A 20,646-nucleotide genomic window follows, 5' to 3' on the forward strand; every position below is an offset into this window, starting at 1 on the left:
TTAGCTATAATCTAAGGAAATCGGTTCAGCCGTTTGAAAGTTATCAGCTCTTTTCTAGTTACTGTAGTCTTCACTTGTCGGGGGTGTTATAAATTTTTAATTTACACTTGTTACAATTAATTATTATTGACTTTGTCAGATGAATAACTTGCAGGTATCAGCAGAATATAAGTTCTATGTTCCTGAAATTACATACAAATAATCACAATAAAAGTAGGTATGTTGATATGTCGGTGTTTCATATTAGGATTAATGTATGATGATTAAGACTGTGCAATCTTTATATAAACAGGACGTTTTCTGAACATCCCTTATACAAACACAAATAGCAAGGGTTGCCACAAATTAGTAATTATTTTGATAAATAAAATTTACATTACTAGAAAGTACTAATTAAAATCTAAAATTATTGATTTGGTTCTATAAGTGCTTTTAGGATTCCGTACAAAGGGTGCCAACGACATCTTATTACTACGCTCCGCTGTCCGTCCGTCCGTCCATCCGACTATTTGTCAGCAGGTTGTATCTCGTGAATCATAAGATAGAAAGCTGAAATTTTCACGCAATACATATGTAATTCTATTGCCACTATAACAATACTAAAAATTTCAAAACTGCCGCCATGAAAATTATAAAAAATAAAAAACTGTAATTGCTTGTACGATGGTAGGTACACTTGACCGCTTTTTGATAGCTGAGGCTTTTAAACCATCTTATGGAAAGAGATGCAGAGTACAGTAGAGCGTACCTTTTCTATCATGGAATCAATCTTAAAACTTTAGGCACATTTCACGGAAAGATTTACGAAATTTACCTACAAGTCGATATAATACGCATAAGGTAGGATTCTGTAATCATGCTAGTTGCTAAAAACTTTGACGGTCATTCGTAAATGGTATTTTTCCAAAAAACTCGTAATAATTTTAAAACGCCCTTTGAACGATGTACCTACCTATTATGTCTTACTTCAGGAAATGAACCCAAATATTTTTTCGGCTCTCACTTCTCATAAATTCAAAAAATCAGAATACCTCCGATGTTTTTTCAAAATTGAAATATGCTTCTGAATAGGTAGCGGTAACGTCACGTTTCTGTAAATGTGCTAAATTTCCCCTCGAAAGAAAAATTAGGCACCTTTTGAGCAGGCGCGCTCCGCCTTAGGCTGCATCATCACCTACTATTTGGTGTGGTTGCAGTCAAACGCGTATTATCTATTTTGTTAAACAAAGAAAAGTATGAATTCTGAGAGATTATCAATCAAAAAGCTAGTATAGGTACCGATTATAACCGTCCTCGAGTAAACATATTATTCTGTTCAATGCTTGAATGTAGGCCGACTTTGTACCCTCTTGTAAAGTTTCTTCTGTATTTTATATTGTTTTCTGTATAGATATATAGCGAATCAAATATGTTTCAATGTCTGCTTTATATCTATATCTATATTATTTTAATCACTGAGCCTTGTTTGTTTTCATCATACCACTAACATTAAGGAACATCAAATAATATTTTATATTTGTTTACTATTACGCCAAGTTTGTGCAATTTTGATTTAGGTATCATATAATTATCAGTCGGGATCGTTTTAATTTTCCCATCAGTGGCAATAAGTCAAATTAAGAATTTTCTGGACTTCCGGAGATTCCGCTACATCCAAACTTACAAACTTTGCCTCCTTATAATATTAGTGTAGATTCATGTTATTATGCCTCAGCTCATAAAGGTTTATTATAAAGATCATAATATCGAGGTTATGCCAAAAAGAATTGCCTTTATTGATTCTTGGAAGCAAAGAAACCCTAATCCCTTAGTATATTGAAAATCGTTTAGACAGCTTCTGAGAACGAGATTGGATTATCTTACGAACTTTGCTCGTCTAATATGACAAGAAAAATGATATGTTTATTAAAATCTAAGATATTGTTTAACGTATTTTTAATCTTTACTCACTTTTTTGGTTATCTATGTTATAGACAGAGCCTTCATCTCAAGTTTATTGACCTAAGAAAAATAAGCTTAGTCAGAATTCGATACTTAACACGTATTTAAATGTAGTTAAAAAAACCGGCCAAGTGCTAGTCAGTAGTCAGATGGACGGACGGATGGACGGACGGACGGACGGATGGAAAGACAGACAGACAGATAGACACCAAAGTGATCCTATAAGGGTTCAGTTTTTCCTTTTGAGATACAGAACCCTAATTTTGCTAGCGTACCTACCTGCATTTGATACTCGGCTACTGGCACGGCGTTGAAATATACAAAAATGGCTTGCATCCTGGAGAAGGAAATGGGCTGCTTTTCCGGAAAATTCCGGAAAATCAAAGAGTTTCCACTGGATTTTTAAATACTTAAACCCACACGGATGAAGTCACACCCCTGGAGAATTCATGTGTTAAGTTGCTACAGGATGTTACAATTTCTGAAATCCTTTAATCACTGGATATGCGTTTATTTTCATCGTTCTGAGAACACATTGTAACAACAAACTAATTTGTATTTTATTTGCAGGATTTTAAAGTAAAAACTGGTTTAGTACTGTGTGATGCCTCTCGATGCAACGAAAAAGCGAACTAAAAAGAGACAAATAAATACATCTATAGGATTTAGCTTGGGAGAGTATGATAGGTAAAGAATACATTATAAAATGTTCCGTGATGTTTCTATTAATTACCATTAATTATAGAATAAGAATTAATAGAAATTTAAAACTTGGAGTCTGTATTTTATGTAATGTTATGTATTTTATAAAATGAAAATGAAAAAAAAAATTAAAAATCTTTATAAACTCTTTACATTGCCCTAAAAGTAAAGAACGGTAAAAACTGCGCTAGTTACAAACTGTGTTGTAGATGTTAACGCCCACCTCCAGATTAACAAAATTAGGTAAATGTAGGTAACTAAAATAATTTTGAACCCTACAATAATAATTATTTTCACTCCTAACTACTCGTACGCATTTTCTCGAAGTTTGGTTTTCTGAAATCTGAAGGTTTCACTTTTATCGCGTGTGAAATGCACACAATATTTTTTTGTAGGTAGGTACTTTGTCTTTTTCATATTGAATTCAAACTTTTCTGATTATTTCCCACACCTTCTATATTTATGTTGCACAAGAACTATAGATAAGGTCGAGAAAACTTATTTCAATACTTACCTGTATTTAATAGCTAAAGTTTTTGGTAAAAGTTTGGAACTTATTTTCCGTGTTTTCTAAATGATTACCCAATAATTCAAAGATTATTTCTCACGTGAACGTCTAACGATAAAAAAAATTATAATGGTAAAATTTAAAAAAAAAAACTTTCGAAATTCAATCCGATCACGATCGCCGAATTACAATTGCGCAGATGCTAAGTGTTTACATTTTCCTGAATATTCGTTTCTGAACTGAAACGTGCCTTTTACACTGAACACACAACGTTGTTACAATTTAATCTTAGCGCACACGACCGATAAAATATTCGATTGGAAAAGGAACAAGTTATTTCCTAACTTAAAGAAAAACATACTTACTCGCATACAACGGTTTTACAAAGTATGACCAAATATCGTCGACATAAGAAGCAAGAAAAGCATAAAATAAGTACTCGTGTTCATTTAAAGAAAGAAAACTGTTTATATATTTTACTCTATCATATTCTGCGTGGACTAATGTGGCTGAAAAAGCTAGCTAGTTCTCAATCTCACCTGATGGTAAGTGATAGATAATGCAATCTAAAACAGAAGCTGACTAACTTAGAAGAGATTTATGTAATTTATCATTTAAGGGTTGCGATACGTTGCATCGGCGTAAAATCGGAAGGGATGTGTACTCATAGTTTGCGATTTGCTTTGCGTTGGCGTAAAATCGGCCACCGTTTTACACCTATCCTGACGTCAACCGTTGACGGATAAAAATCGGTTTCAGACAAAATACTGTCGTCTGTGTTAGCTCTTACTTGTATACCTAAAATAATTATGTTTCGAGTATTTTGGTTTGAATACATAGTTTGTTATTTTGTAACGTGATATTACGTTTGTTAATTAGTATTCGAGACTGTTGTAATTTGGTTGTGTTAATATTATGGTAAAACAACTAGGGAAACCACTTACTGAATCCATGTCTTGAGCTTAATTGTTTTATGTTTTGATAACTTAATATTTTAATAATTATATACCTACTAAAATAATTGTATTGGATGGGTTTTTAGAGTTCCCTACTTGAAGGAAGGCAATGGGACCCTATTACTAAGTCTGCGCTGTCTGTCCGTCTGTCTGTTCGTCTGTCGTTTCTGTCAAGAAAACGTATAGGGTACTTCCCGTTGAGAGAATCATGAAATTTGGCAAGTAGGTCTTATAGGACAAGTAAAGGAAAAATCGGAAATCCGTGAATTTATGGTTACATCACAAAAAAATTAAAATGGACATATAATTAATATTTTCAACTTTCAACAAGATTAATATACTAACTAAGTGGAATATCATTTTATGAAAGGGCTTTACCTGTACATTCTAAAACAGTTTTTCATTTATTTTTATGCACAATAGTTTTTGATTTATTGTGCAATGTGAAAAAAAATACGATTGTATGAATTATTGAATTTTTAATATTGTTATGGTTCCTGTTTATTCAGAATATTTCAGAAAGTGTCCATAGGTGTTGTATAAACGGGTTATACCTATAGGGTCTCACTCAACTCAACGTCAAGAAAGCTGCTAAAATGTAAGTAAGTAAATACGCCTTACCACTGATTACTACAAAAAAATTCTATATAATTTCATTCGTGAGAATTCTGTATAAAAATGTGTAAATCATGTGTAAATAGATTACATGACGTCATGTCACACGTCAAATTCCTCGAATACGTGCGAAGCCTTCGCTTCCTTTTCTCTAATATGGAGTTATGGACTGATATGGCGTCGGTTCTCCTTACGGCAGCCGTATATTTTATAGGCCCCATTGAAAGCTCATAAAACCAGTAGAAAATCATCTTGGTTGGCATAAGTAGGCACAAGATAGTGATTAAATTCGTTTTTAGGGTTCCGTACCTCAAAAGGAAAAGATCAACCCTTATAGGATCACTTCATTGTCTGTCTGTCAGTCTGTCGTGTCTTTCAAGAAACTTACTCGTCTAGGGTACTTCCCGTTGACCTAGAATCATGAAATCCATATCACACACACATCCGCAATCTGAAAACCGTGAGTTTGTGGTAACATCACAAAAAAATGTGTTTATGAACAAATATAATTAGTATTTTTAATTTTCAAGTATGATCACTAAACCGAGTGGGGAATCATATGAAAGGTCATTCATTACCTGTACATTCTAAAGCATTTATTTTTATGTAATAATAGTATAGCTTTCAATTTATTGTGCAAAAAATATTTTACGGAACCCTCCGTGCGCGAGTCTGACTCGCACTTGGCCAGTTATTTGTTGTTCCGCCCCTTAACTTTTATTTAACCTTTTGGAGCTATATCGCTTGCTTTCAACGATGAAAGAAAACATGGTAAGGGAAAGTGCATGCCTGAGAGTTTTCTACTACGTTCTCAAGAAGGCTGGAAGGGCTAAAGATGGCCTGTTTAAGGTAAAAAGGAAGACGGCCCCATGATTGTGGGTTAAAACTTTTTTTTTAAATTATGTAGGCTTGAACTTCACTGCAATCGGATCGAACAGTAGAGATGATGATGATGATGAGAACATCGAGATGATGCAGCCTAGAAATGGTGGAGCGCGCTAGCCTAGAAGATACCTACATACTTCTCTTGAAGGTACCAATGTTACAATATTATAGCTAACGAGGAAAACTGAAGCCGGAAAACGGAAGGGCATTCCATATTCTCCTGAAACCTCCCTCGGCTCCTGAAACACAGTTTTCACTTTATCAGGAGGCAGGGCCTCAGACTAAAGTTTGTAAGCACTGTTTTGCCAAGATCGCGACTTCGCCCGCGTGGATTTAGGTTTTTCGAAATCCCGTGGGAACTCTTTGATTTTCCGTGATAAAAAGTTGCTAATCCAGGATAGTATCTATCTCCATTCCTAATTTCAGCAAAATCCGTCTAGTGGTTTTTGCGTGAAGGAGTAACAAACATACATACACACACACACGCACAGACACACAAACACACACACACACACACACACACAAACTTTCGCCTTTATAATATTAGTGTGAAGTGTGATTTATTATTTATTCTAGCAGTGCGTATTAGAAACTTTTCAGCTGAAGAAAGGAAAGAAAGAAAGTTCCTTACATCCGTGCACCAGTGTCCGTTATTTCCCAATACAAAGGTTAGACGGATAATTATAAAGTACTTAGGACAACGACATTATATTATTTATAGCCAGCTTTGATGTCTGTTTATCGACCGGAGTAACCTGCCTTTTTGTTTAGACTTTAATTCAATTGTTTGTCCGTTTGTGAATTACGTTACTGTCAGATTCTTAGCATTGCCATTTTACTTATTGATCCATAGATATGTTATTGATCAGATTAGCTACCTACTTTATATTCTTTTCTAAAGAAATGCTTTCATTCACTCATTATTTTTGTCAGTCACTATTAATTATTATGGCACAGTTAATTAATAATTTTATCAGTTGCAGAAAGTCTTATCGGATTAGATTTTGATTAAGTACAAGCAAAATCAAGTCTGAGCAACAGCACCTGGATACCTAGTATTTTTCTAGTCTACCTACATTTTAGGGTATCTGTTTTATTAGAACTAGTTTATCAGTTAGAAGATTTTTGGTTACACCATTAAAAAAAAAATTAAAATATGTTTCAATTTTCAAAGTAAAATAACTATACCATGTGGGATATCATATGGAAGGGCTTTACCTGTACATTCTAAAACAGATTTTTATTTATTTTTATGCATACCTAATAGTTTTTAATTTATCGTGCAAAATGTTGGAAATAATACCCGAGTACGGAACCCTCAGTGCGCGAGTCTGGCTCGCACTTGGCCGGGTTTTTTTGTACAATTAAAAACACACGGAAGTTCAAAAGGGATGTACCTACTCGTAAAAAGGGCCGGGAAAAATAACGAGTTCTGTCTCAATGGTTAGGATTAAAGGGCTTCGGAATCTACCTTCGCTATTGTGTATTGGTACGCTTGTAATATTATAAAACATTTTTTGTTTGGAGGAATTTATCATGCCTACCAACCTTCAAACTCAAAGGCCAGGAAGTGTCTATTTGTGTGGAACACTTGTATTGTATTTTATTTTTCCTTTTTTTACACGACTGCCCCAAAACAAGGAGTGTAATGTTTATGTATAAGTGAATTTCTTTATAACTCCTAAATTCCTGAAGAAATTTGAATGTATAGGGTACCCTTAGAATCTGTACATCATCCCGAGTGACACTGGCTATAAGATTTTTGAAAAAAAAATGTGAGTGCCATTTCTAAATGCGAAAGTTTTCTTTTTAGTTCGTTTTTGGAGTTTTTGATTTTTTGATTACGACTTGTTTCCCATCATCTAAATATAAAAAAGTAAAAGCTAACTGACTGACTGACTGATCTATCACCGCACAGCTCAAACTACTGGTTGAATGGGGCTATTTGGCATGTAAATAACTGGTAAGTAGATAAAGATTTGCAACCGCCGATTTGAAGAGCAACCGCCGAGTTTCTCGTTGTTTCTTCTCGGTAGGAAAGGCATTCCGAATCAGTGGTAGATGCTTTGCGTATGGAGCAGAAACGTGGACACTGACAGTTGGCCTCGTCCACAAACTAAAGGTCGCTCAGCGCGCTATGGAGCGAGCTATGTTGGGTATCACTCTCAGGGATAAAATCCGGAACGAGGAAATTCGCAGAAGAACAAAAGCGATCGACATAGCTCAAAGGATTAGCGAGCTGAAGTGGCAATGGGCAGGTCATGTCTGTCGTAGAACCGACGGCCGATGGGCAGTCGTGTTCTGGAGTGGAGACCGCGTACCGGTAAGCGCAGTGTAGGACGACCTCCAGCCCGCTGGACCGATGACCTGAAGAAGGTGGCGGGGAGCGGGTGGATGAGGAAGGCGGAGGACCGTGTTTGGTGGCGCGCTCTTGGAAAGGCCTATGTCCAGCAGTGGACGCATACAGGCTGATGGATGGATGGATGGATGGATGGATGGTAGATGCTTTTGACGATTCAAAAGAACTTGTAAAAGTCTAATCTCATAAAAATATTTTGAATTTGAATTTGACCTTACAAGATAGATACATATCTACTAAGTTCATTCGAATCATCAATTGAATATACTTACCACTGCACTGGTTTTATTTTATTCAGATACAAGTTGGCCCTTGACTACAATCTCACCTGGTGCTAAGTGATGATGCAGTCTAAGATGGAAGCGGACTAACCTGGAACGCGTGCGGCATTTCAAAAGAATGGGATGCCCTTCCTAATGAGAATAACCGGCAAGAAACTCAGCGCATGCTCCTTTGTAAGCCTTTAGGATTGCGATGACTGCTTTGCGAGTAAAATGCTTCGCGATAGCCAATGGAGTTCAGGATACACATATAAATAACTAGAGGATGCCCGCAACTTCGTCCGCGTGGATTTAGGTTTTTAAAAATCCCGTGGAAACTGTTTGATTTTCCGGGATAAAAAGTTGCCTATGTCAATAACATTGACGCAAGCTACCTCGGTACCTTTCATACAAATCGGTTAAGCGGATGGGTTTTTGGGAATCCCGTGGGAACTCCTTGATTTTCCGGGATAAAAGTAGCCTATGTCCGTCCCCGGGATATAAGCTAACCATGTACCGTCAAAATCGGTTAAACTGTTGGGCCGTGAAAAGCTAGCAGACAGACAGACAGACAGACAGACAGACAGACACACTTTCGCATTTATAATGTTAGTATGGATGGTTGAATTTTGAATTTTGAATTTTGAAAAAATCCGTATATTTTTTTAACTATCGCGTCCCATTCTATGACGTCCTTGTTCACTGCATGAATAAAGTGGTTGAATGAATTTCTAGATACTTCCCGTCGAAAAAAATCTAGCTCAGTTGCGTCAAAGGATAAGCAGGATGGACGAATTTGTTATTTTTTGTGGTTCCAAAACGTATAAACCTTGGACAATGGAAACTTTTCAAGGCGACAGCGAAATTAAGTTATTTTTAGATTTAGATAATTCCATACCTCACTAGAACAAGTCGTAATTTAAAAAAAATATACGCAACCCGACTACCCCCCCCCCCCCCCCCCAAATTAACTTAAAAGTAAAAAAACAAGAACACATTTGAAAATGGCTCAATTCAGCCGCCATATTGAGTTTTTCTAAAATTTTCTAGCCAGTGTGGATTCTAACGATAGCTCTTACATTCAAATCTGTTCAGGCATTTAGAAGTTATGGTGGGATAAACAAACGCACATACATGAACGCTGAATACTTTACACTCCCCTTTTCTGTGCAGTCGTATAACAAATACACTTTCGCATTTATTAGCAGGGATACCACTAATTTCATCGCTGAATCAGCGTCGAAGCAGGCTGTGCGATACTGAACAATTAACCCTTACGTTACAATAGCTGAGTTGCGTGCGAGTGTTATGTTCCCTGACATTAACGATGTAGTAATTATGTCGCAGTGGGGCTTCGCGATTCTGTTACAAGGGGTTAAGTTGCTATGTGAATCGAATCGATCACACTAATATTATAAAGGTGAAAGTTTGTGTGTGTGTGTGTGTGTGTGTGTGTGTGTGTATGTTTGTTACTCCTTCACGCAAAAACTACTGAACGGATTTGGCTGAAATTTGGAATGAAGATAGATCATATCCTGGATTAGCACATAGGCTGCTTTTTATCCCGGAAAATCAAAGAGTTCCCACGGGATTTCGAAAAACCCAAATCCACGCGGGCGAAGTCGCGGGCATCGGCTAGTATCTAATACTTGTCTACTTAATTGTGAGAAAAGTGTGGACCAGGCTTTACATTTTCAAGAGACTTGTATGTTAACACGTAAATATAGCTCAAAACTAAAAAACCCCCGACACAAAAGCCTCTATAAGAAAACTAGAAAAGAGCTGATAACTTTCAAACGGCTTAACCGATTGTCTTCGATTATAGTTAAAAACACTCTCGATCAAGCCACCTTTCAAACAAAAAAAAACTAAATTAAAATCGGTTCATTCCTTTAGGAGTTACGATACCATAGACAGATACACAGATACACACGTCAAACTTATAACACCCCTCTTTTTGGGTCGGGGGTTAAAAATGAAGAAACGAGATGGACGCGACGCTTGCGCCTTTGGACGCGTGGATTTAAGTAGGTATTTTGTTTTAAAAATCCCATGAAATCCGATTTTCTTCGATTTCCCAGGATAAAATGTTGGTAGCTTATTATTATCTGCCCAGCAAGCTTTTTCTGTACATAATAGATGATGCCTGGTACTTCTTTCACTCTCTCTACACTCTGTCTGTCTGCTAACTTTTCACGGCCAATCTGTTTAACTGATTTTAATGAAAGGTACAGAGATACTTTGCCTTCCAGAAAAGACATACCTAGGTCATTTGGACCCAGAAAATCATAAGTCTTTCCACGGGATTTTCACAAACTTAAATCCACGTTGAAGTAGACGCGGGCATCATTCGTCAAATATGTAACAAAAATATAAATTGTCGACTGAAAATAAACGAATACAACTAAGTTCACTTTAAAAAATATTGGGAAAGATTATATAAAATGTGAGAAAAGCTGTGATAGCCTAGTGGTTAGAACGTCCGCCTCCTAATCGGAGGTCGGGGGTTCGATCCCGGGCACGCACCACTAACTTTTCAGTTATGTGCGTTTTAAGCAATTAAATATCACTTGCTTTAACGGTGAAGGAAAACATCGTGAGGAAACCTGCATGCCTGAGAGTTCTCCATGTTCTCAAAGGTGTGTGAAGTCTGCCAATCCGCATTGGGCCAGCGTGGCAGACTGTGGCCTTAACCCTTCTCATTCTGAGAGGAGACCCGTACTCAGTAGTGGGGCGGAAATGGGTTGATCATGATATAAAATGTGATCCGATTAAAATATACACCAGTGTGAATACGCCTTTAGACTGAAGCGCTTATCATGGCGCCAAGTTAACCCTCCACTTTGCACGCAATAAATGATTACCCGTACTTTTGTTTCACTGTTGCTTTTCTTGTCCTATGAATATTATATTATGAAAGGGAATGAATATAACTGAACAGTTTTAGCACAGTTCATGACAGTTAGAGAACTTCTAACACAAGTGTAAATTAAAAATTTATAACACCCCCAACAAATGAAGGTTACAGTAACTAGAAAAGAAATGATAACTTTCAAACGGCTGAACAGATTTTCTTGGATTATAGCGTACAACACTCTCGATCAAGACACCTTTCAAACAAAAAAAACTAAATTAAAATCGGTTTATTAGTTTAGGAGCTACGATGCCACAGACAGATACACAGATACACACGTCAAACTTATAACACCCCTTTGTTTGGGTCGGGGGTTAAAAATGTCGAGGCTTCGACGTCACTGGCAGGCGTCTAATGTCTACATTTGACGCAGGTAGCCCTAAGGTAGTCCTATTTTCTATGATTTCACGCCACCATAGCCCTAATAATTAATTTGACATATCGTCGATACAGGACCAAACTGAGAGTTCCCTCACTCTAGTTCACTCTGGTTTTAGTTTGTGGCACTAATATAGTTTACTAGCGACTGTCCGCGATTTCTCTTCCGTGGAAATTTCGAGAAATCTGGACTTATTTCTTGTCTATATTATAAAGAGCAACTCTGTCGTGCAAAATGTCGAAAAAAATACCCGAGTACGGAACCCTCGGTGCGCGAGTCCGACTCGAACTTGGCCGGTCTTTTAAATTGAAGGGAAAGAACAATAAAATTTCTAAAAAATCCGATAACGTGTGATTCTCTGAACTCATGAACTGAACTGGTGCTGAAAATATTAATGGGTGCTGATATACCCGCTAATCATTGTAAAAAATACATCGAAGTTGTAACCCAAAAATCTGTCATTGTCAAAATATATTTCATATCTTGAACTATATTATGAGAGTCTAAAAATGGCGCGGCAAATTACAGTTTTATATACCTAACGTCCTTGTAGCCAATATTCAGTTAGAATATAAATTATAGAACAATGTATCGGCAACGTGACATTTTGATTTTAGTAAGTATAATTGTTATTTCCTGTTGCATAGTTCATCTATCCATGAAATAAGCTATTTTGTATCCAAATAACTCATTTGCATTATTTATTCTCATTGAAACAGTGTTTTGCCGCTTAGTTTCTATGGGCGGCAATAAAATGATTATTACAAGGAAAAATTCACTTTTCCAAGCCTTTTTAAGGTCTATTTAAATAAATTTTAACTTATAAAAACATAACGTTAAATAAAAGTAAGTAAATTGGTTCAATAATATTATGTGTTTAAGCAATTTTACCGCCAATCAATAAATTTGAGTAATCCTGGATTTTAAAAAAATAGCTGTAAAATAATAATTGCGAAAGGAAAAATAGTCAATTGCTTAAAGATATTATGGAACTTAGTCTGAAGATAGAAAAAATAATATTGCAAAAATAATTTTTAATAAAATAAATTGTACTATGTACTTAGTTTAATAATAGTAAAAAAATCATAATAGTAAAAACCCTTACCTCATATTCCTATTTCGTTGCACTGTCCTAAAACACAAACCACCTCCACGGGACAACAAATTGGGAATAGTCCACAATAAAAAAACAATCACGCTTATAAAGACATATTTGAAATTCAATGCGATGTTGAAAAATGGGTTCAACATTTGGGAGCTAGCCCAAAAACGAAAGAACGTGTAAAACTAAATTATTCACCTAGCAAGTGGAAGCTGACAGTTATGGGTGTATAATAATGTGCATTTTATCCCATAGTGATGCTTTGCTATTGAGATTATACCACGGGTGTCAATAGAATGGTTCGTTTTGGATATTTTTTTGTGTTCGAAATGCAAGGATTAAGTTACACTCGACACCTACTCTGCGAACTTTGGTCTAATTGTATTAGGTAGGTATTTACTATTCATAACTTGTAATCTGATTTAGCGTTATTATCCCACGATTTGCTGTACAGATCTAATTTAGATTTTTTTATCCTAATTTTTTATTTTTATTTACTTATAATATTTATTTGTACCGGAAAGTTGTAACAATAAAGATAAAAATCTTCTTCTTTGTTTATTTGTAATCGATAAGCTCTGAAACTAGTGAATCGATTTTAATAATTCTTTCACTATTAGAAAGCTACTTTATGCAGTAGTAATAAAGGCTATATACCGCAGACGAAGTCGCGGGCAAAGGCTTAATCTTTCAAAGCAGTAATTAAAAAATCATCATTAAACTTTTATTTTAAATTAAACTGAATTATTACTGATATGAAGTTATGATGTTCTGCAAATATAAGTTAAAAATAATATCACCTTCAATAATCTGTATAATTTTTCAAAAATTCACATACACTAAATAAATTAAAAAAATTGACCAATTTTTAAATCAACCGCAAACACTCAAAAAAAAAAACTAGAAAATATTGAAAACTTCAAACATAAAATCCGCCTAATTTTAAATCATTAAAAATAAGTAACATAATTTCACTAAAGTAACACTCAAAATAATTAAAGATCCGCAAAAGTTTTGATAGTAAGCCTAATCACTTTAAAAAGACACCATGATATTACTTAAATTAAAAAAATTTGGACCAAAGTGTATAAAAAAATTGGACCAAAGTGTATAAAAAAATTGGACCAAAGTTCGGACAGGGTTAACTTTTCTATTTTACTGCGTACGGAATGTAAGGACGAGGTCACACACGATGCACCGTGCTGCATCCGCGATGCGTGCGCGCGACTGCACCACAGCGACGATGCGTGTGCAGTGAAAAATATGTAGGCACAGTGCATCATGCATTGCTATCAAACAAACAAAAACTGGACAAGTGTGAGGCAGACTCGCGCACTCGGGTTGCACTTGAGGGTTCCGTACTCGGGTATTTTTTCCAACATTTTGCACGATAAATCAAAAACTATTTATACATGAAAATAAATAAAAATCTGTTTTCAAATCAAATCAAATTATTTTATTTGCTTAAATAGGTCTTTTAGAATGTAAAAGTAAAGTCCTTTTATATTATGATACCCCACTTGGTATAGTTATCATACTTTGAAAATTGAAACACATTTTAATATTTTTTTTGTGATGTAACCATAAATTCACGGTTTTCGGATTTATTCCTTTATTTTCATCATTTCATGATTCTAGTTCAACGGGAAGTACGATGGACGGACGGACGGACGGACAGACAGACAGACAGACAATCCTATAAGGGTTCCGTTTTTCCTTGTGACGTACGGAACCCTAAAAAAACTACACGGGGGCGGTTAATCTTGGGCGCAGAGCCGTTAACTTCACAGCTTTTAGCGGATTCGCCGTAGCTTTATCATTTATTAGTTGACGCCCGCGACTTCACCCGCGTGGATTTAGGTTTTTCGAAATCCCGTGGGAACTCTTTGATTTTCCGGGATAAAAAGTAGCCTATGTACTAACCCAGGATATTATCTATCTCCATTCTGAATTTCAGCCAAATCCATCCAGTGGTTTTTGCGTGAAGGAGTAACAAACATACATACACACACACACACACACACACACACACACACACACACATACACACACACATACACACAAACTTTCGCCTTTATAATATTAGTGTGATTAGTGTGATAGTGTGATGAGGTCTATATAGTTTTTGTGTGACATTTTTCATACAGTCGCGTGGATAATAATCGTCTGAAAGCGGGCTTTGATAAGAATATTATCAAGAAACTTACTTATGCCCGCGTTCATGACTTGATCGCGTGGACTACACAAATTTCCCACCCCTATTTTACTCCCAATTCAATTGAATCAAAAAAATTATCGTTTATTGAAATTTCATTATCATCATCACATTTTATGAATACATAAAAAATTCAAGCAAGTTTTTACACAAAACTTGTAGAATATACATATTGTCATTGCCATGGTATTTAAACAAAAATTTCTACAAGTATATTATAACTTTGTACGTAATGGTGATAATTAATTACGTAGGCTTCAAAGTAAAGCTACGAGGGTTCCAAACGCGCCCTGGTCTGAGAAGAAACCTAAAACAAATTTATTTTGCTATCTCTATGATCTTTAACTACCAAGAGACGAGATTTTATTAAGACACTTAAATGACAATAAAAATCTTTAATAGGGAATCATTAAGAGGATCGTCTAGTTGTAAATTAATTATCATACAAAAAGAGATAACATTTTCCTCTTAGTAAACGTAGTTCAATTTTCATAATTTTTAGAAATGTTGTACTTAGATATAATGAATAACTATGCTCGTACGTTATAATTTTAAAGTAATATTGCTTATTTCAAAAGTTACTAGTGTCTAAATATCCATATTTTTGACCTAAAACCTTTCTGGAGTATTTTTTATGTAACTAAAAACGTACGAGGCACTTATTACTGAATCTAATAAAACCAAAATTGTCCAATTTTGTAAACGTTTGGGGGAGGGGTAGAAACGATATCAGTTGAAATAATATTTCAAGAATAAAATGTAGGCAAATGTCCAATGACTATGAAAAAAAAAAATTGGAAAATTTTACAACTAGACTATCCTCTTAATTTCTATTTTACACCCGGAACTATGGATATAATCCGCTCAGTTCCGTTATTACGACTTTCATAATTTACGCCATTCTGTACGTTAAGAGTCAATAAAAAAACTGTTAAAGTTTATAGATTATCTATAACAAATTGCGTCAGTTTATATTACCAATATTTATTCTATAAAATATGCAAAGATAAATATCTACTTACTCATAATATCCAAGCATCTTAAAAAAATTGGTAAAATAAATCTATACTAATAAATAAAATTGAAGTGTGTGTCTGTTTGAACGGGCTAATCTTCGTAAAAGCTGAACCTATTTTGACAGCAATTTCACAGACAAGTAGAGGATTAACCAAGGAGTAACATAGGCTACTTTTTAACCTACTTTAAAAATGCAGGAGTTGTGTTTTTCTACTTATCAACACTGAAATCTCGGAGATTTCTGAACCGATTTGCGCAATTTTTTTTATCGATAGAGGATCTTTGTGACATTGTTCCATAAAAAATTTGGAGTCCAGCTCCTCAATCCCACTGCTGCAGGGGATCTGACCAATCCACGCGGGCGAAGCTGCGGGCATCATCTAGTAAATAATATAATCGGTTAATAGTGTTGTGAGTAGGATGCGAATACGAAGGGTTTTAATTTTTATAGATGCCATTTTGAATTTTCATTATCTGTTGTTATAGCGGCAATAGAAATACACATTGTATAAAAATTTCAACTCTCTAACCATTCCATCTTAGACTGTATCATCACTTTCCACCAGGTGAGATTTCAGTCAAGGGCTAACTTGTATGAGAATAAAAAAAACAAATATTACGGTTCGCGAGATACAGCCTGCTCACAGACAGACGGACGGACGGACGGAGGGACGGACGGACGAACAGCGGAGACTAAGTAATAGGGTCCCGTTGGCACACTTCGGGTACGGAACCCTAAAAATATAATTTAATTAATTTTTGTGATTGGCTGAATTTATGGTACGTACTCGTAGACTTTACCTAAATTTTTGTTGCACCAATGCAGTAGTGAGAGAGTGTTGGCCAATCAGACCTCAAAATTCAAAAACTCATTTTTTTTTATTATATTTAACTTTTACAAGTACTTTTGATGATTCGGAATGCCTTTCCTACCGAGAAGAACCAGCAAGAAACCCGGCGGTTGCTCTTTTCAAAGTTTGAATACAATATTATGCCATGTATAAAAGTAATTGAAGTCCCGCGTATTGCTGGAGCGAGCTGCAGGTCTACCACGTTCTATTGCTGATTGCAATCATCACACTGTAGGTGTCATTTTATTGTTAAGGTAATTCTGTCATAATCATTTTGTAACAATAATAAAGCCACTCTAGAACTTTTTGGCTTGACTATCAACCAAGCATGGCCCTTAATAATAAATTGTTTTAATTCAAACCAAGCCAAGTTTACTTAGAAGTAAAAATAAAACTTTAAAACTAGGCATGCAACAGGAAAACGTGGTAGGACTCAGAAGATCAAAGCTTTCGTTCATTGATAAACAAAGCTCCGTAAAAGCTCACCTCAACTATCGGGACGATCGGTTTCCAAGTGCTATTTAATTAGAGTAGAAAGACGACCTCCCAAACGCAGCGGTGAGTGCTGTGGTCTTGTAAACGGAATGACCTAGGTTCGATCCCAGTAGGTCAGTATGGAAATTTATACCTAACTAGCTGATGCCCGCGACTGCATCCGCGTGGATTTATGTTTTTCAAAATCCCGTGGGAACTCTTTGATTTTCTGGAATAAAAAGTAACCAATCCAAACCAAATGTGCTAATCCAGGATATTCATCCATCCATCATCCATCAGCCTGTAAGCGTCCACTGCTGGACATAGGCCTTTCCAAGAGCGCGCCACCAAACACGGTCCTCCGCCTTCCTCATCACCCGCTCCCCGCCAGGATCCAGGATATTATCTATCTTTATTTCAAATTTCAGCCAAATCCGTTCAGTAGTTTTTGCGTGGAAGAGTAACAAACATACACACACACACACATACATACACACATACACAAACTTTCACCTTTATAATATTTAGTGTGAAGTGTGATTGCTGAATAGGGATGTTGACAACTAGTCAAGTCAGTATCTTTTTATCAAACGTCCACACACGCGCTTAGTGCATACTGAGCTTCTATGAAACACTGGCATGTGACGTCACAATGATTTGACATGCTTTTTTAGTTTAATCGATAATTTAAACTAAAAAAGTCCGTCAAATTACGTTACACCTTTATGACGTCACATCTATGTATTTCAACAAGTTCCGTACTAAGCAAGCATTTTTACATAGTCATCATCCCTACTGCAGTTACCATAGCTGCTTGCAAATCCTTGACTTGTCCGGTGAAATTTCGCAGTGCGTAATTACCCTTGTCTTCGCATAAGTCCGCTCTACACTTAACAGAGCTCTCTCCGTCACTTACTCCATACAATCGTAGTTCCCATTTCATTTGAATATTAAGCAACCAAAGTCCATGAAATTTTGCAGACATAGTCTAGAAACTAATATCTGTGTCTGTGGTGTTTTAGATTTTTCTAAAAATATGTAGTTTTAAAATTACAGGGGCTCAAAGATTTGTATTTTTCTTTAAAAAAAGGCCCAACTTTGTGCTCGTTTTTCTAGACAACGAAGCAATTTAATGAAATTTGGAAAAACCACAGACCTAGAAAAAATGAATATTATGTAGTAAAAAAATTATCGTTATATATTTTATATTGTTATAATTATGTGGGAACTACGAAAACCAGAAATTACACCCAGAAATCTTGAAAATTTCGTGCTGTCTCGATTTGTGCAAGCGGGGTGGTGAAGTGCGGGGGACGACACGTGAAACTGACAGAAACTGACAGTCTAAACACACGGGCCACATTTAGACTGCACCCAACTCCAAACTTGTCGATAGGTCTAACTAAATACACTGGTACATTTCAACTTGCGTTAGACGTATGCGTTACCTACCGTTATGCGTAGACGTTGCCTGTAGATAAAAATATGTCTCATGTTTGCTGGCAATAGCGCATGCATCAAACCCTGCAAGTTGCAACTCTCTTGCAACCTATTCCTCACGCAATACGCACAGCTTTAATATTATAATTTTTGACAATGCCATATATGTATAATGCTATATGTAATGCCATATCACAGGTCACTCTCTGATTTATTGCTAACAATTTACTTCCAAATGCAAAGAAATCTAAGTGTGTTGAATTCACACTGCCCAATACCAGGACCTTAAATGACATAAATTCATTGATAAATAATCATATGTTGAAAATAAAGGAGAACCCCGTGTTTCTCGGTATAATGTTAGATGCAAAGCTTCTATGGAACACCCACATATCAACACTTGATGGTAAACTCAGCTCTGCTGCTTACACTGTTAGAAAAATTCGACAGGTACTGACGTGGAAACTGCAAAAATTGTATATTTTGCTTATTTTCACTGTATTATGTCTTACGGACTCTTGCTATGAGATAAAGCGGTAGATATTGAGAAAAAAATGTATTACAGAAAAGGACAGGACGTGCAATTTATAATTTAAAACCGCGCGCTGCCATACAATAAAAATATAAGGAAATAAGTACCTTATCTATTATCTTATAGTAGCTTCTAAATATATTTACAACTAGCTAATGCCCGCAGCTTCGCTCGCGTGGATTTAGGTTTTTAAAAATCCCGATCCTTTCATTTCCCAGAACAAAAGTTGCCTCTCCGTAATAGCCCGTCCCCGGGATGCAACTTGTTTCTGTATCACGTAAGAATATTTAAACGGGTGATCCTTTTCAAATCCCGAGGGATCACCAGGATTTAGGAATACAATTTCTTACAGCATCAGGGTTGAGGTCAACGACAAAGTGTTTACTTGGTATAGATACCTTCAATATCAATTAATAATCGACACTTTTTAAATCCCATTAGCTTTAGTAGTCAGGTCCCCTGCAACATCAGGGTTGAGGAGTTGGAATCCAAATTTTTTATTGAATAATGTCGCAAACTTTCTTTATCGATTAAAAAAACTACCCAAAATTACGCAGTTAGGTTACCTGCCAAATTTCATGGTTTTGAGTCAACGGGAAGTACCCTAGAGGTTTTCTTGACACACACGACAGACAGAGAGATAGACAACAAAGTGATCCTATAAGAGTTCCGTTTTTCATTTTGAGGTACGAAACCCTAGAAAACGTAGGATCGGCATTCCGAACCAGTGGTAAATTTTTCTGACCATCCAAAAACACTTTGAAGTTTACCTAAAAGTTTACAGGAATAAAAATTTATCATTGTATTCCATTCCATTTCATTCTATTCCATTCTGTTCAAAGATAAATAGATAATAAAAATATTTGTCACCGAAACAATAATTTAGGATACATCGACCAATATCAATTTTACTGATGACAATCTGACTATTACCAAAGTGAACGACTACTATAATATCTATTATATACGACTAACATAATATGTATTATAAATTGTGTGCCGTTTGCATTCTCACTAGGTTCTCATTAAGTTTGTTTTATTTGGTTAAACTTTCTGGCATTTATATTGTTATGACGTTTAATTGGCAAACAGTCTGTTTATTGGCTGAAACTCAAAAATTCAGCCAATCACAACAAAGAAAATATTGTAATAATGATTGATGCAGCTTTCTGTAATTGAAAACAAAATATTTGACATTAACTTGAATGTGACAGTGTTTTCCGAATAGGGTTGCCAGAGGCCCCGTATTTTACTGGTTACCCCGTATTTCAGGATACAGAAACCTGTAATTATGAAAATAAAATACGGGGCAAATAAAACTAAATATTTTTAGGGTTCCGTAACTCAAAAGCAAAAAAGAACTCTTATAGGATCACTTCGTTGTCTGTCAGTCTATCAGTCTTTCCGTCTGTCCGTCTGTCCATCTGTCCTTCTATCCGTCTGTCATGTGTTCATGAACAAATATTAGTATTTTCAATTTTCAAAGTAAGATAACT

The 20,646-nt window shown here is 35.7% G+C and overlaps 1 protein-coding gene across 7 annotated transcripts in view; it reads right to left on the reverse strand.

Moving 5' to 3' along the window:
* Window positions 1–13,871, reverse strand: part of LOC123873559 — a 40,844-nt gene extending 26,973 nt beyond the window's left edge. The window contains exons 1-2 of one of the 7 annotated variants that reach the window (XM_045918434.1): window positions 13,788–13,871; window positions 12,625–12,777 (exon numbers count right to left, since the gene is read on the reverse strand). In XM_045918434.1, coding sequence (XP_045774390.1) covers window positions 12,625–12,770 — 146 coding nt within the window. In that variant the 5' untranslated portion in view covers window positions 12,771–12,777; window positions 13,788–13,871. Of the gene's footprint in view, window positions 1–12,624; window positions 13,068–13,723 lie in introns of all 7 variants that reach the window. The other 6 variants (XM_045918432.1, XM_045918428.1, XM_045918431.1 and 3 more) reach the window with 6 other exon arrangements.
* Window positions 13,872–20,646: the final 6,775 nt, after the last annotated feature.

Source organism: Maniola jurtina, chromosome 17 (assembly GCF_905333055.1).
Source record: "Maniola jurtina chromosome 17, ilManJurt1.1, whole genome shotgun sequence".
NCBI classification, from domain to species: domain Eukaryota; kingdom Metazoa; phylum Arthropoda; class Insecta; order Lepidoptera; family Nymphalidae; genus Maniola; species Maniola jurtina.